This window comes from Mustela nivalis, assembly GCF_964662115.1.
Source record: "Mustela nivalis genome assembly, chromosome: 11".
Taxonomy (NCBI): Eukaryota; Metazoa; Chordata; class Mammalia; order Carnivora; family Mustelidae; genus Mustela; species Mustela nivalis.
In genome coordinates, this window is record NC_139030.1 from 12,570,092 (window position 1) to 12,583,505 (window position 13,414).

At 42.3% G+C, this 13,414-nt stretch overlaps 1 protein-coding gene across 5 annotated transcripts in view; it reads right to left on the minus strand.

Moving 5' to 3' along the window:
* The window catches only part of CFAP221 (cilia and flagella associated protein 221), an 86,894-nt gene that overhangs the window by 13,255 nt on the left and 60,225 nt on the right, over positions 1-13,414 (minus strand). For 4 of the 5 annotated variants that reach the window (XM_082689829.1, XM_082689830.1, XM_082689828.1 and 1 more), the window contains exons 16-20: positions 13,278-13,411; positions 11,049-11,129; positions 10,142-10,249; positions 9,702-9,833; positions 256-414 (exon numbers count right to left, since the gene is read on the minus strand). In XM_082689829.1, coding sequence (XP_082545955.1) covers positions 256-414; positions 9,702-9,833; positions 10,142-10,249; positions 11,049-11,129; positions 13,278-13,411 — 614 coding nt within the window. The remainder of the gene's footprint in view (positions 1-255; positions 415-9,701; positions 9,834-10,141; positions 10,250-11,048; positions 11,130-13,277; positions 13,412-13,414) is intronic. The other variant, XM_082689831.1, reaches the window with a different exon arrangement.

Consider the following 13,414-nt stretch of genomic DNA (forward strand, 5'->3'; position numbering starts at 1 on the left):
GGTGGGAACAGGACTAAAATGAGTATCAGGCACAGCTTTCAAGGGCAAAAGAAAAGAAGAAGGTTGAAAGAAGGGCCACGTGTTGCCTGTACAGGGGATACGGACAGGACAAGAGCAGAGCCGAGGCTGGTGGTATGAAAGGGTACCATTCTTGTTCTGTGACTGTGGCTGCAGACCTTCCCCCAACTCCAGCTGTGCCCACCCATGCTTGTCCGCCCGCCCCTCCCCATAGCCCAGGGCCAGCTCTGCCATTACCGTGTGATGGAGAAATTGCTTTTGGGTGAGAGGAATGCTGGAGCCCTTGTGGGACTCCCTGACGAACTTGTACTTGGGGTGAGGGCACAGATGGTAATCTATCAAGGTTTCTGCATAGGTCAGAGGGTGCTTCACAGCAAATAGTCCTGGGTTGGGATTCTGTAGGAGAGAGAGAGAGAGAAAATCTCTTTTGTTTACAGGTTTCTAAGCCCAGCCAAGCCAGGCAGGCGGCAGCAAATGTTGTCCGTGGCTCCCGCTAGCACTAACACTCTGGGTTCCTGTCAGCTCGTCTGGGAAAGAGCTGCAGCTGAAGAGAGCGTTTTTCAAACTGGACAGCAGTCATGGTCGTTCATAAATGTCACTCCTGCTTTAAGAGTCTCAGCGCATGCCACATGGATTTACGAAGTTCTCATGGAAACAAATACTGCAGAAGCGAGGGCTTAAAACCGCTTAAAGTTCTGTATTTATTTCTACATTTGATGAATTAGGGGACTTTATTAACTAAGCAAACTAGTTTTAAAAAGCAAAGAAGCTTCTGGTTTTGGAAAACAAAAATAGCTTCTTAAAAACTACAGACAAGACGAAGAAGAGGGTGACATTTGATGATCAGGAAATGTCAACATTTAATGTTGTTTGGGTAATGTTTTTAATTCAGGAAGGCTCCATTTGGATGCAGTATCTGGTTTTATGGGAGAGCCTGTTTTATCCTAATTTCCCAACAGAACTGATGGAGACCCAGAGCGACTACATCAAATTTGAAAATAGAGAGTCTTTTAATGTCCCTTCTGAGGTTAGTCCAGCAAACCCCACTCCTGTCCCACACAGACCCACTAAGTTGGCATTTTGTTCTTTTGGTTCATTTGTATAATTTTTAAAGGCTTTTTTTTTTTTTTTTTAAGCAAAGCAAAACAAAACAAAACAACAAAACTCCACATTGGGGCCCTAGGGGAACCAGGCAGGGGAGGTCTGAGAACATACAGGAAGGTGGGTGAGGAGGAAGGAGGGCAGGGAGGGTGTGGCGGGGGTGGGGGGTGGGTGGGGGGTGTGGGGAGGGGACATTTCCCATTCCAGTGTATTACAGAAGGAGAACCCAAGGACAGAAGACAGAGGGAGCCCTCCCCACCCTCCCTGGGAAGACCAGGTCCTCTACATAATTATAGCAGAGAGACCCCAGAAGTAGAGCAAGGAGACCTTTGGCCTCCCGCAGCCAGGAAGTGGGGGAGACTGGCAGGACTGAAGAAGGGAAAAAGGAGCACAGCTCCACTTCCTGGGAAAGCACAGTGACCGGCATGTAATGTATCTGATAATTGCTGACTCCCACTGCCAGGAGTCACCACCCCCACCTTATCCCAAGATATGAAAGGCCAATCAGGAAGGTGCCTAGGAAGGGAACTGGGGCAGGAGCGCCTGAGACTCCAGCTGGAGAGAGTCACTGTGAGACCAGGAGACAGTGTGATGGGGGAGGGGCTGGCTGCACCCTAGTCTGGTGGTGATAGGGGTAAGAGGCACAACAACAGTGAGGGGGAGTGAGCTGTGTGGCTTGCAGGAGTGTTTCCTATGCAGAGGGTATAAGGGTGCTGTGTGACCAGCTCTCTCGCTCTGTCTTGGGCCAAGTGTATCGATGAAATATTTTTGGAAATGACAGTATTACTGTTTTTATTTTATTTATTTATTTTTTAATTTTAAATTTTTTTTAAGAATTTTTTTTAAGATTTATTTTTTTTTATTTTTATTTTTTTGACAGAGAGAAATCACAAGTAGATGGAGAGGCAGGCAGAGAGAGAGAGAGAGGGAAGCAGGCTCCCTGCTGAGCAGAGAACCCGACGCGGGACTCCATCCCAGGACCTGAGATCATGACCCGAGCCGAAGGCAGCGGCTTAACCCACTGAGCCACCCAGGCGCCCAGTATTACTGTTTTTAGTAGCTGTCATACCTCGGATTCCCCTGGGTGGCCATGGCTGCCAGAGTAAGTGGTCTGAGTGGTCATCCCATAAAGTTTTTAATTTTTCTCAAACTAATGCATGCATGTGGTAGTGACTCACTCAGGCTGGAAGGATCTGGAAAGATGAAAAGCAATGGGGCTCCTCCGTCTTATCCCCAGGCGCATATCCCAGAGGTCGTTTCTTTCCATTATTTCTGAGTTTAGTGTCTCTGATGGTCACTACTCTAAACATGATGCTTATTCTTCCATTTCTCTATTTTCAACCTCAGACAGACGGTATCCATTGACTCATTCCTATGCAAGGTAAGGATTTAGTTCATGTACACAAATGCTCCTTCCAAACTTCCTCCTTCCAGTTTTGAAAATCACACCATTTTTAGTTCTGCTGTGAGTTATCTTTGGGATTTGAAATAATGCACTACTACCCCTATTTCTTGCTTCATCATCTTTAGTTGAGTGTTTCAACTCCTCCCCATCATATGAAATGAAAACATGACCATTCCCAGGCTTTCTTGTACCTTTCCACCCTCTTCCACAACTTTGCTTTTGTGTTATGGAGATTGTTAACATTTGCATTCTGGAACCACAACCAAGACCTCATGCTTTGTTCATAAGTTGTCTTTGAGAGTTGGAAACTAGTCAACGGGTTTTACTTTGTCTTAACTGTGTAAATATGCTTCTTTATCAGGCCAAGCAGCAGCTCAGATTAGTTTTTTGTGAAGGTTCAATATCGGGGCACTCATGGAGAAGTGTTTTAGTAGCAAGGCTAAATGGATTCTATTTTTTTCTTTTATTTACCATTTACCCTTTTTTGTTTGTTTGTTTGTTTGTTTAGAGGGGTGGTGGAACAGAGGGAGAGGGAGAGAGAGAATCTTAAGCAGGCTTCATGCTGGGCCAGCGTGGGGCTCAATCTCACAACCCTGAGATCATGACCTGAGCTGAAATCAAGAGTTGGAGGCTTAACCAACTGAGCCACCCAGGCACTCCTATGATTAACTCTTAAAAATCATACCAAATTTTAGTTTGGTTTAGATTGGTTTCCTATTCAGAACACATACCGATTTTTAGTTGATTTTCTCCCCTTAGAGTTTATAATGGCCTTTTCTTTTGCTTGGATGATGAACCTTTATAAAATCCTTGAATATTTCCATCCTCTCAACTGGACTATTAGTGTGTGGAGTCTACCCTTCCCTCCAAATCTCTCTCCCAGAGCTCTTTACCTTCCCTCCTCCAGGCTGAATGCACGAATATCATTCCAAGACTTCGCTATAATGCTTTTCCAGTTCTGACTGGTATTTCTCTCCCTTTGTTTTTTTTTCTTTTCTTAGGATTTCCAAATTCCTCCTTTTCTATATATACAATAATTTTGTTTGTGAATATAGTTTTTCTTCTTCCTCTCAAATCTGGATGCCTTATATATATATATTTTCTTACCTTGTTACACTGACTATAGTTTCAATCTTAATAGAATTAGTAAGAACAGACATCCTTGCCTTATTCCTGATTTTAGGGGAAAGCATTCAGTTGATTACCATTCAGTATGATGTCAGCTCCAGGTTTGTTTGTATTTTATTTATTGTAAATAAATTTATTGCAAACTAAAAATATGGAATGCTTCAAGAATTTGTGTGTCACCCTTGTGCAGGGGCCATGCTAATTATCTCTGTATCATTCCACTTTAAGTATATGTGCTGCTGAAGTGAGGACAGCTCCAGGTTTTTAATAGATGCTCTTTATTATGTAGAGAAAATTCTCTTCTGTACCTTAACTGCTGACAGCATTTATCAGGAATGACAGATTACTTCTCTTACCTTTTACGATGATCATATAGTTTTCCTTTTTTAGTCTGTTAATATGGTGAGGTACACTGAATTTTGAGTGTTAAACTAATCTCATGCTCCTGGCATGGATTCCTATTTTTTCCTGATACATTATTCTTTTTTGTATGATGAATATGGTAAATATGATTAATAGAATTTGTTAATATCTATCTATCTATCTATCTATCTACCTCTCTGTCTATCTCTATGCTCATGAATCATGAAGGATACTGGTCTATCCTTTTCTTTTCCTGTAATGTCTCTGTCTGGCTTTGGCATCAGAGTGACTTCTGATAATACTGACTTCTAGAATGAGTTGGTAAGTAATCTCTTTCATCTTCTGGAAGAGTTTTTGTGGATTTGGTGTTATTTCTTCCTTAAAAAGATTGCAGAATTCCCCAGTAAAGGCATCTGCACCTGGAGTTTTCTTTGTGGAATTTTTTAAACCACAAATTCAATTTTAAAACAGATATGGAGATAGTAGAGTCATCTACCTCTTCTTGAATAAGATTTAAAAGTTTGTGCCTTTTAAGGAATTTGTCCATTTAACTTGTTGAACATACTTGAATATTAATTTATTATCTTTTTGATATTTGTAGACTCTGCAGTGATGATAACTCTTTCCTGGTATTCATAATTCATGTCTTTTACCTTTTTTTTTTTTTTTTTAAAGATTTTTATTTATTTCACAGACTGAGATCACAAGTAGGCAGGGAGGCAGGCAGAAAGAGAGACTGAAGGAAGCAGGCTCCCCACTGAGCAGAGAGCTTGATTCCCTAACCCAATGAGCCACCCAGGTGCCCCTGTCTTTTACCTTTTATCCCCCAACCAGTTACATCAGGTTTATTCATTTTATTGATTTTTTCTCAAAGAAACAGTTTTTCTTTATTGCTTTTCTTTTCTTTTTCATTGGTTTCAATCTAATCTTTATTGTTTCTCTTCCCTGCTTAGTTTGGGTTTCATCTACTCTTCTTTTTGAGTTTAAAGGGATAGCCAAGGACATTAAGTCCCATCCTTACTTTCAAATATAGGTGTATAGCATTATAAATTTCCCATTAAATTTTTTGTGCTTTCATTTCCATTAAGTTAAAAATACCTTCCAATTTTTCTTTTGATTTCTTCTTTGGACTAGACTTTGACTTTCTTCTTTGGCTGTTTTATTTATTTATTTATTTATTTATTTTCTTCAAGATTTTATTTATTTATTTGAGAGAGAGACAGTGAGAGAGAGCATGAGCGAGGAGAAGGTCAGAGGGAGAAGCAGACTGCCCATGGAGCTGGGAGCCTGATGTGGGACTTGATCCCGGGACTCAGGGATCATGACCTGAGCCGAAGGCAGTCGTCCAACCAACTGAGCCACCCAGGCATCCCCTTTGGCTGTTTTAAAGTATTTAATTCAGCTTCCAAATTTGGGGGGGGGGGTTCTAGATATCTTTATGCTATTCATTTCTGATTCAATTTCTTCAAAGCCATAAAAAAATTACTTCATATGATCTGAATATTTTCAATTTTATTGAGCCTTGTTTTATGGCCCCAAATATGGTCTATCTTGGCAAAGCTGTGCATACTTAAAGAGAATCTGCATTCTGGGAGCACCTGGGTGGCTCAGGGGGTTGGGTATCTGTCTACGGCTCAGGTCATGATCTCAGGATCCTGGGATCAAGACCTGTCTAGGGTTCCCCTGCTCAGCGGGGAGTCTACATCTCCATCCCCCTCTTCTGCTCCCCCTGCTTGTGCGCGCTTTTCTCTCTCTCTCTCTCTCTCTCTCTCTCGCAAATAAGTAAATAGAATCTAAAAAAAAAAGAATCTGCATTCTGTTGGTTTTGGGTAGAGTGTTCTAGCAATGCCAATTAGGTCAAGACGATTGATAATGGTATTTAAAACTTTTATATCCTTACTCTTTTCTATTTACTTGTTCTATCAATTATTGAGGGAGAGGTATTGAAATCAACTATTATTGTGGATTTTTGTGTGTTCTTTTTTTCCTTTGCAGTTCAATTAATTTTTGTTTCATGTATTTTGAAACTATTAGGTGGATTATTAGGTGGAATTGTTGTGTCCCTTTGATGAACTGCCCCTAACCTTAGGTTCTTAACCTTAGCCATGCTCTCAGTGTTTGTGGAATTAATAAATAACTGCTGATATTTTCCAAGGAAGTATGAGTGTGACTGGAAAATTCCTGTAACTCCTCTAGACCTGTTTCCTCACTTTTAGAATGGGGAGGGGATGGTAATGGTGAATCTAGGGGATTCACAAGAGATTGAAGAATGTTTTTCAACCTTGCTGTGGGGAACCCCACAGTTTTGCAGGGACACGCTCCTCAGGACAACCCCCTACTCCCTGCTATTCCCAGCCAGTAAGCAAGACTCTAGGTATATTACATATTGACTTTCTATGTCAAGTTTCAGCTGATTCGAGGGCTCTGGCACTACATCAAGTTTGAAAAGCCTTGAGTTAAACATCCGGTGAGGTTATCCCAGCTCCAAGACTCTGAGTCTCTGAGGACCATTCCCTTAGCCAAGGAGAATCTATGAAAAAATGCCCCACAATGACCAAAGCCAACATCACAGATCTCAGGAGGAAAGCAGCACAATTCAGAGGAAGAGCCCCTGAGCCAGTCAAACAGGAAACAGGCAGCTTTCTTTCTACTAGCTCGGAGCTCTCTCACTGACTGGCCAAGAGACCTTGGGCATGATTATCAGCATCTCTGCCCACATTACAGATACAGATTCTTATTTGGAGATTCTCAAAAGGAGACTTTCTCAACCAGTATCTAAGGTTCTTAATTGTGTGTATGTGTGTGTGTGTGTCTTCAGTAACATGGCAAGATACAAAGTCAATGTACAGAAATCAGTGGCTTTCTTATACACTAACAATGAAAATACAGAAAGGGAAATTAGAGAATCGATTCCATATACTATTACACCAAGAACCATAAGATACCTGGGAATAAACCTATCCAAAGAGTTAAAGGAACTGTACTTGAGGAACTACAGAACACTCATGAAAGAAATTGAAGAAGACACAAAAAGATGGAAGACCATTCCAAGCTCTTGGATTGGAAGAATAAACATTGTTAAAATGTCTATACTGCCTAGAGCAATCTATACTTTTAATGCCATTCCGATCAAAATTCCACCGGTGTTTTTCAAAGAGCTGGAGCAAATAATCCTAAAATTTGTATGGAATCAGAAGAGACCCCAAATCGCTAAGGAAATGTTGAAAAACAAAAATAAAACTGGGGGTATCACATTACCTGATTTCAAGCTTTACTACAAAGCCGTAATTACCAAGACAGCATGATACTGGCATAAAAACAGAGACATAGACCACTGCAACAGAGTAGAGAGCCCAGATATGGACCCTCAACTCTATGGTCAATTAATCTTTGACAAAACAGGAAAAAATATACAGTGGAAAAAAGACAGTCTCTTCAATAAATGGTGCTGGGAAAACTGGACAGCTATATGCAGAAGAATGAAGCTCGACCATTCTCTTACACCGTACACAAAGATAATCTCAAAATGGATAAAAGACCTCAACGTGAGACAGGAATCCATCAGAATCCTAGAGGAGAACATAGGCAGAAACCTCTTCGATATCAGCCACAGCAACTTCTTTCAAGATATGTCTCCAAAGGCAAAGGAAACAAAAGCGAAGATGAACTTTTGGGACTTTATCAAGATCAAAAGCTTCTGCACAGCAAAGGAAACCGTCAACAAAACAAAGAGGCAACCCACGGAATGGGAGAAGATATTTGCAAATGACAGTACAGACAAAAGGTTGATATCCAGGATCTATTAAGAACTCCTGAAACTCAACACACACAAAACAGACAATCATATAAAAAAATGGGCAGAAGATAGGAACAGACACTTCTCCACTGAAGACATACAAATGGCTATCAGACACATGAAAAAATGTTCATCATCACTAGCTATCAGGGAGATTCAAATTAAAACCACATTGGGATACCACCTTACACCAGTTAGAATGGCTAAAATTAGCAAGACAGGAAACAACATGTGTTGGAGAGGATGTGGCGAAAGGGGAACCCTCTTGCACTGTTGGTGGGAATGCAAGTTGGTGCAGCCACTTTGGAAAACAGTGTGGAGATTCCTCAAGAAATTAAAAATAGAGCTTCCCTATGACCCTGCCATTGCACTATTGGGTATTTACCCCAAAGATACAGATGTAGTGAAAAGAAGGGCCATCTGTACCCCAATGTTTATAGCAGCAATGGCCACAGTCGCCAAACTGTGGAAAGAACCAGGATGCCCTTCAATGGACGAGTGGATAAGGAAGATGTGGTCCATATACACTATGGAGTATTATGCCTCCATCAGAAAGGATGAATACCCAACTTTTGTAGCAACATGGATGGGACTGGAAGAGATGATGCTGAGTGAAATAAGTCAAGCAGAGAGAGTCAATTATCATATGGTTACACTTATTTGTGGAGCATAACAAATAGCATGGAGGACAAGGGGAGATGAAGAGGAGAAGGGAGTTGAGGAAAATTGGAAGGGGAGGTGAACCATGAGAGACTATGGACTCTGAAAAACAATCTGACGGTTTTGAAGGGGTGGGGGGGTGGGGTTGGGGAAACCAGGTTGTGGGTATTGGAGAGGCCACAGATTGCATGGAGCACTGGGTGTGGTGCAAAAATAACGAATACTGTTACACTGAAAATAAATTAAAAAAAAAAAAAAAGAACCTGGGCAACTACTGTGGCATTTCACTGATTAGCCCACTGTTACAAAGAACCTCATCAGGTGCCCTGTCTGGGTTCCATTCATTTAGGACTTGGGTAGCAGGAACTTTAAGGGTGGGAGTGGGGACCCCATGAGGGCAGACAGGCAGAAGCAAGGGCCTGGGGAAGGAGGGAAGTGCACCAAGTTCAACAGAGACTTACGCAAGGGTGCAGAGAATGGGGGTGGTTATGTTGCTGGCCTCCCATATGCTTGGACTTAATTTGGAAGAAAATGGGGAGTCAGTGAAGAATGCAGAACAGGACAGTGGCATGGTTAGGATGTGCTACAGGGAAGTTAATTAAGTGTGGCCACAGAAACAAAGTGGAACCGACAAATCTGGGAATCAGAGGCACAAGTATGGAAGGGGAGTGCTGCCCAAGGATGGAATAAGGAATTGATTAAGCTCTGACTAATGAGGTTTAGGCTGATTTTACTTTCTCTTTCCGTTGTTTTGTTTTGTTTGTTTGTTTCTTCTTTTTTTAACACTATATATGTGTGTATATATACACACATATATAATAATAATATTTTATTATAATTTATAATTATATTATACAATATATTATATAAACATATAATATAAAATATATCATATAAAATTATGATTTAATATATATTAAAGTTTCTAATGTATGTATTTCAGATAGCTTCAGATATACACACACACGTATCATATGTATAATTATATGAAATTAGAAAGGACCATAAAGCTATTGCCATAAACATAAACAAATGCTGGAATTGTTAAAAGGACAGAAACACTGATATTTTCCCGATAAATGCTGGCAAGCAACTCCAAAGGTGAGATACCATTTCATACTTGTAACTCCAAAGACAGAAAAATATTCCTAATGCCTCTGTTTTCTCATAAAGTAAGTCTTGAGATAGACACACATAGAACACGAGAGACTTCTGTCAGTTGTCACTTACAAAAATATAAAGCGGGTCATAATTTGGAGACACGGCTAAGGCCTCTGGTGGTTTCATGCCCAAGACTGAGGTTTTGCTGGGGAGCTGAGGTGCGGCATCCTGCTTGGGTAGGGTTATGATCGTGGCTTCATCCTGTTAAGGGACCAAGTAGTGTGTTAGCCTTCTTCTTTTTTTTTTTTTTTTTAAGATTTTATTTATTTATTTGGCAGAGAGAGAGATCACAAGGAGGCAGAGAGGCAGGCAGAGAGAGAGGGGGAAGCAGGCTCCCTGCTGAGCAGAGAGCCCGATGTGGGGCTTGATCCTAAGACCCTGAGACCAGGACCTGAGCTGATGGCAGAGGCTTAACCTACTGAGCCACCCAGGAGCCCCAGTGTGTTGGTCTTGATGCCAGGACAAGAGGGGAAGTGTGAGAGCAACTCTTAAAGGTGGAGATGTGTTACCTCGGCCCCTTGCTTCAGAGCTCGGGCAAGCTTTTGAGGTTTGTAGCTTGTTGACGACTTCTGGACACAGAAAGGCTGATAGCCTTTAATTTTGTACAGCTGAGGAACCTGAGGTCGAAGAAGACAACTGATAGAATGTTCTTAAACACCGTCACTGACTAAAGGGATCTAATTTTCAATAAGCATATGTTGGAGTTTCCTGAAGGGAGAAGTCCCAGCCCCACTCCGGGGCCCTGCTCTGGGTCCCTGAATAAATGCTGGGCATTTGCAGTAACTCTCCTCTACCACAGGGCTTACCTGTGGAAATACACTGAACACTGGTTGGTGGATTTGAAATATTACATTTTCTTTTCTTTTCTTTTTTTTTTTTTATTTTTAAAGATTTTATTTATTTATTTGATGGACAGAGATCACAAGGAGGCAGAGAGGCAGTCAGAGAGAGGAGGAAGCAGGCTCCCTGCTGAGGAGAGAGCCCAATTCGGGGTTCGATCCCAGGACCCTGGGATCACCACCTGAGCCGAAGGCAGAGGCTTTTTAACCCACTGAGCAACCCAGGTGCCCCCAAATATTTACATTTTCAAAACAGGGAGTGGCTATATGTCAAGGAAGGCCAACTAATTTTTGTTCACTTCATCTTGTGTTCCCTAAAGTTTCTAACACATGTTGTTCGGATAGTTTTGCAAATGCATAATATATCGTATATCCAGAGTAAAGATCCTGGTTTCCAGAAACCACATATGTTATACCTCACACATACCATAAAATAACAGCAGAAGAATACACACAGAATGCTATGGTGTATAATCTACAACAGAACAAAAATAATAAAATGGTACAATTCAAGTTCAAGAATATTTTGTTCATGTCACAAGAAACCTATTAACTGATACCGTATGGTGGGTCTGACCTGCAGACTGAAGAAGGAAAAACTCTGCTTGATTTGAGTTTCTTGAGATTTAATTGGAACTGGTCCAAGGCCATCAGGAGCCTAAAATGCGGGAATTCAAAAACATTGACACATCATCAACACCGAGCAAAAGTTGCTGTGCTTCTGCTGAGAAACATTTGATAAACTTTCCATGACCTCAGTTCCACCCGATGTGTGGGGCAGGGAGGCTGTGCTGACCAACCTCTCCTCCTTATCTTGTAGTGGATGGGATCCTTTTTTAATTTTCTGCTGTTGTGGTTGCTGCCACGTGCCACCCAGAATCCCCTGCGGGCTTCAAAGAATTCTGGAGTCCTTTGACAGAAACACTCTTAGGGGTCAGCCCTCTTCAGGAGCTGCCTTGGCTGAAGGGAGCTGACTCCCTCAAGGTCGTGTGCCCCTTCTAGGGTAGCCTGCCACCAACCACAAGTTGAAACAAAGGTAGAAATGCCAGGTCCTCTCCCTCCATCCCAGCTTCGGGGCTCCTCACGAGTCCAGCTGAGGCCTTAGTCCAGGACAGCTGCTCTCCTTCTCCCTGTCCAATCCAAGTCCCTTCCATGGGGACTCATCTCCAAAGCACTACTTTCCTGCCTGCTGTCTGCCTTGGTCACCCAGAGAACCTGGAACAGCTCCTGACATACTACGGACCCCTCAATAAATACTGTATTTTGCCTAATCTATCATCATTAAATTAATATGATGCATTGCTAATACACATTGCTTATATGACATTTATTGATTTCAAAGCTGCTAAATATAAAAAGAACTGATGAAATAAAGTATAGAATGAGTTACAAAACTCTTTATAGACAGGAGTGCTGACTGTTCCATCTTTCATCAACCACAAGCCACAGAAGTCTTTGTAGAACTAAGGCAACAAATGAAAGTGTAAGATGGGAACTACTCAAAAATAATGAGACAGGCTACACAACACAGTGATCTACTCATCACTATCACCCTTTCTGGCCTGTTAGTTATTATTATTATTTAGAGAGAGAAAATGTGCTTGTGAGTGGGGAAGGAGAGGGGCAGAGGCAGAGAATCTTTTTTTTGAAGGTGTATTTGTTTTAGAGAGAGAGAGGGTGTGAGCGGTGGTGGTAGAGGGGAGTGGCAGAGGGAGAGGGAAAGAAGCAGACTCACTGCTGAGCACAGAGCCTCGCATGGTATTCAATCTCATGACCCTGAGATCATGATCAGAACCCAAATCAAGAGTTGGGACACTTAACTGACTAAGCCACCCAGGCGCCCCTCCACCCCATTAATTATTAAGTGTGTTTATCCATGCTTGAGAATCATAGATTTATTATTTCCTAGGAACTACACAGTTTGATGTCTTAGGTCATTTGATGATCTAATGCAGAAAACCCATGGAATTTCTAAAGTTGGTCCTGCAGTTCTCGAGTAGATTAACTTGTGATGTGTAATATACGATGTAGGATGTACATGGCAAGTTCATTCTTTGAAACTAAAAAATTAATTTGCCTATGTGCTTTTTTTTTTTTTTTTTTTTTTTTTTTTGAGAGGGAGAGCAGGAGATGGGAGGGTCAGATGGAGAAGCCGACTCCCTGCCGAGCAGGGAGCCAGATGCGGTGCTTGACCCTGGGACTCCAGGATCACAATCTGAGCCAGAGGCAGTCGCCTAACTGAGTGAGCCACCAGGCGCCCCACGTGTGTGCTTTCAACATCAATTTAAACATGCTGTTTATTGCTAACTACATGCTACATCAGCTTAGGAAACATTTTATTACCAGCCATGTGGCCTTGTGTCTCAGTTTCTTCCTCGTTGGTAAGATGATAAACCTATCGCATAAATTTGCTGAAGAGTAAATGCACTGATACAAGTGCACTTCAGACACTTTCCATCTGCCCAAAAAGCAGAAGCGTCCAGCTGAGCAGAGCCCGCCTCCCTAGACTGGGCCCTCCTGGATTCTCCATCTGCCCCTTTGCTCTCAGGCCCAGTTCCTGGGCTGTCAGGAGGGGCTTTTTGATGGGTTCCAGGTTGGAAGGCACCCAGCCCAGGTTACCACGGAGCTCGGCACAGGTGAATCTAGATGATCTCAGGTTTCCCAGTGATCGCAACTCCCTGGGCACAGGTGTCTCAGGGAGCCTCTCAGGAGGAAGCAAAGGGACAAAGCCTGAAGTAAGTCTTGCCGCCATCTAACAACCCTCTGATCGTGCCCGGCCCCCAGTCCCCAGCCCAATGGCACCCACCAACTCGTTGGAGCTCTGAGGAGGACTGTAGGACGGGAAGGCGAAGGGCAGTACTTCCTTGGGGGATACAGAGAAACGACTGGAATAATTATCTTGACTGACCGGAGCCAGGAGGAATCTGGAGGCATTCTTGTCTG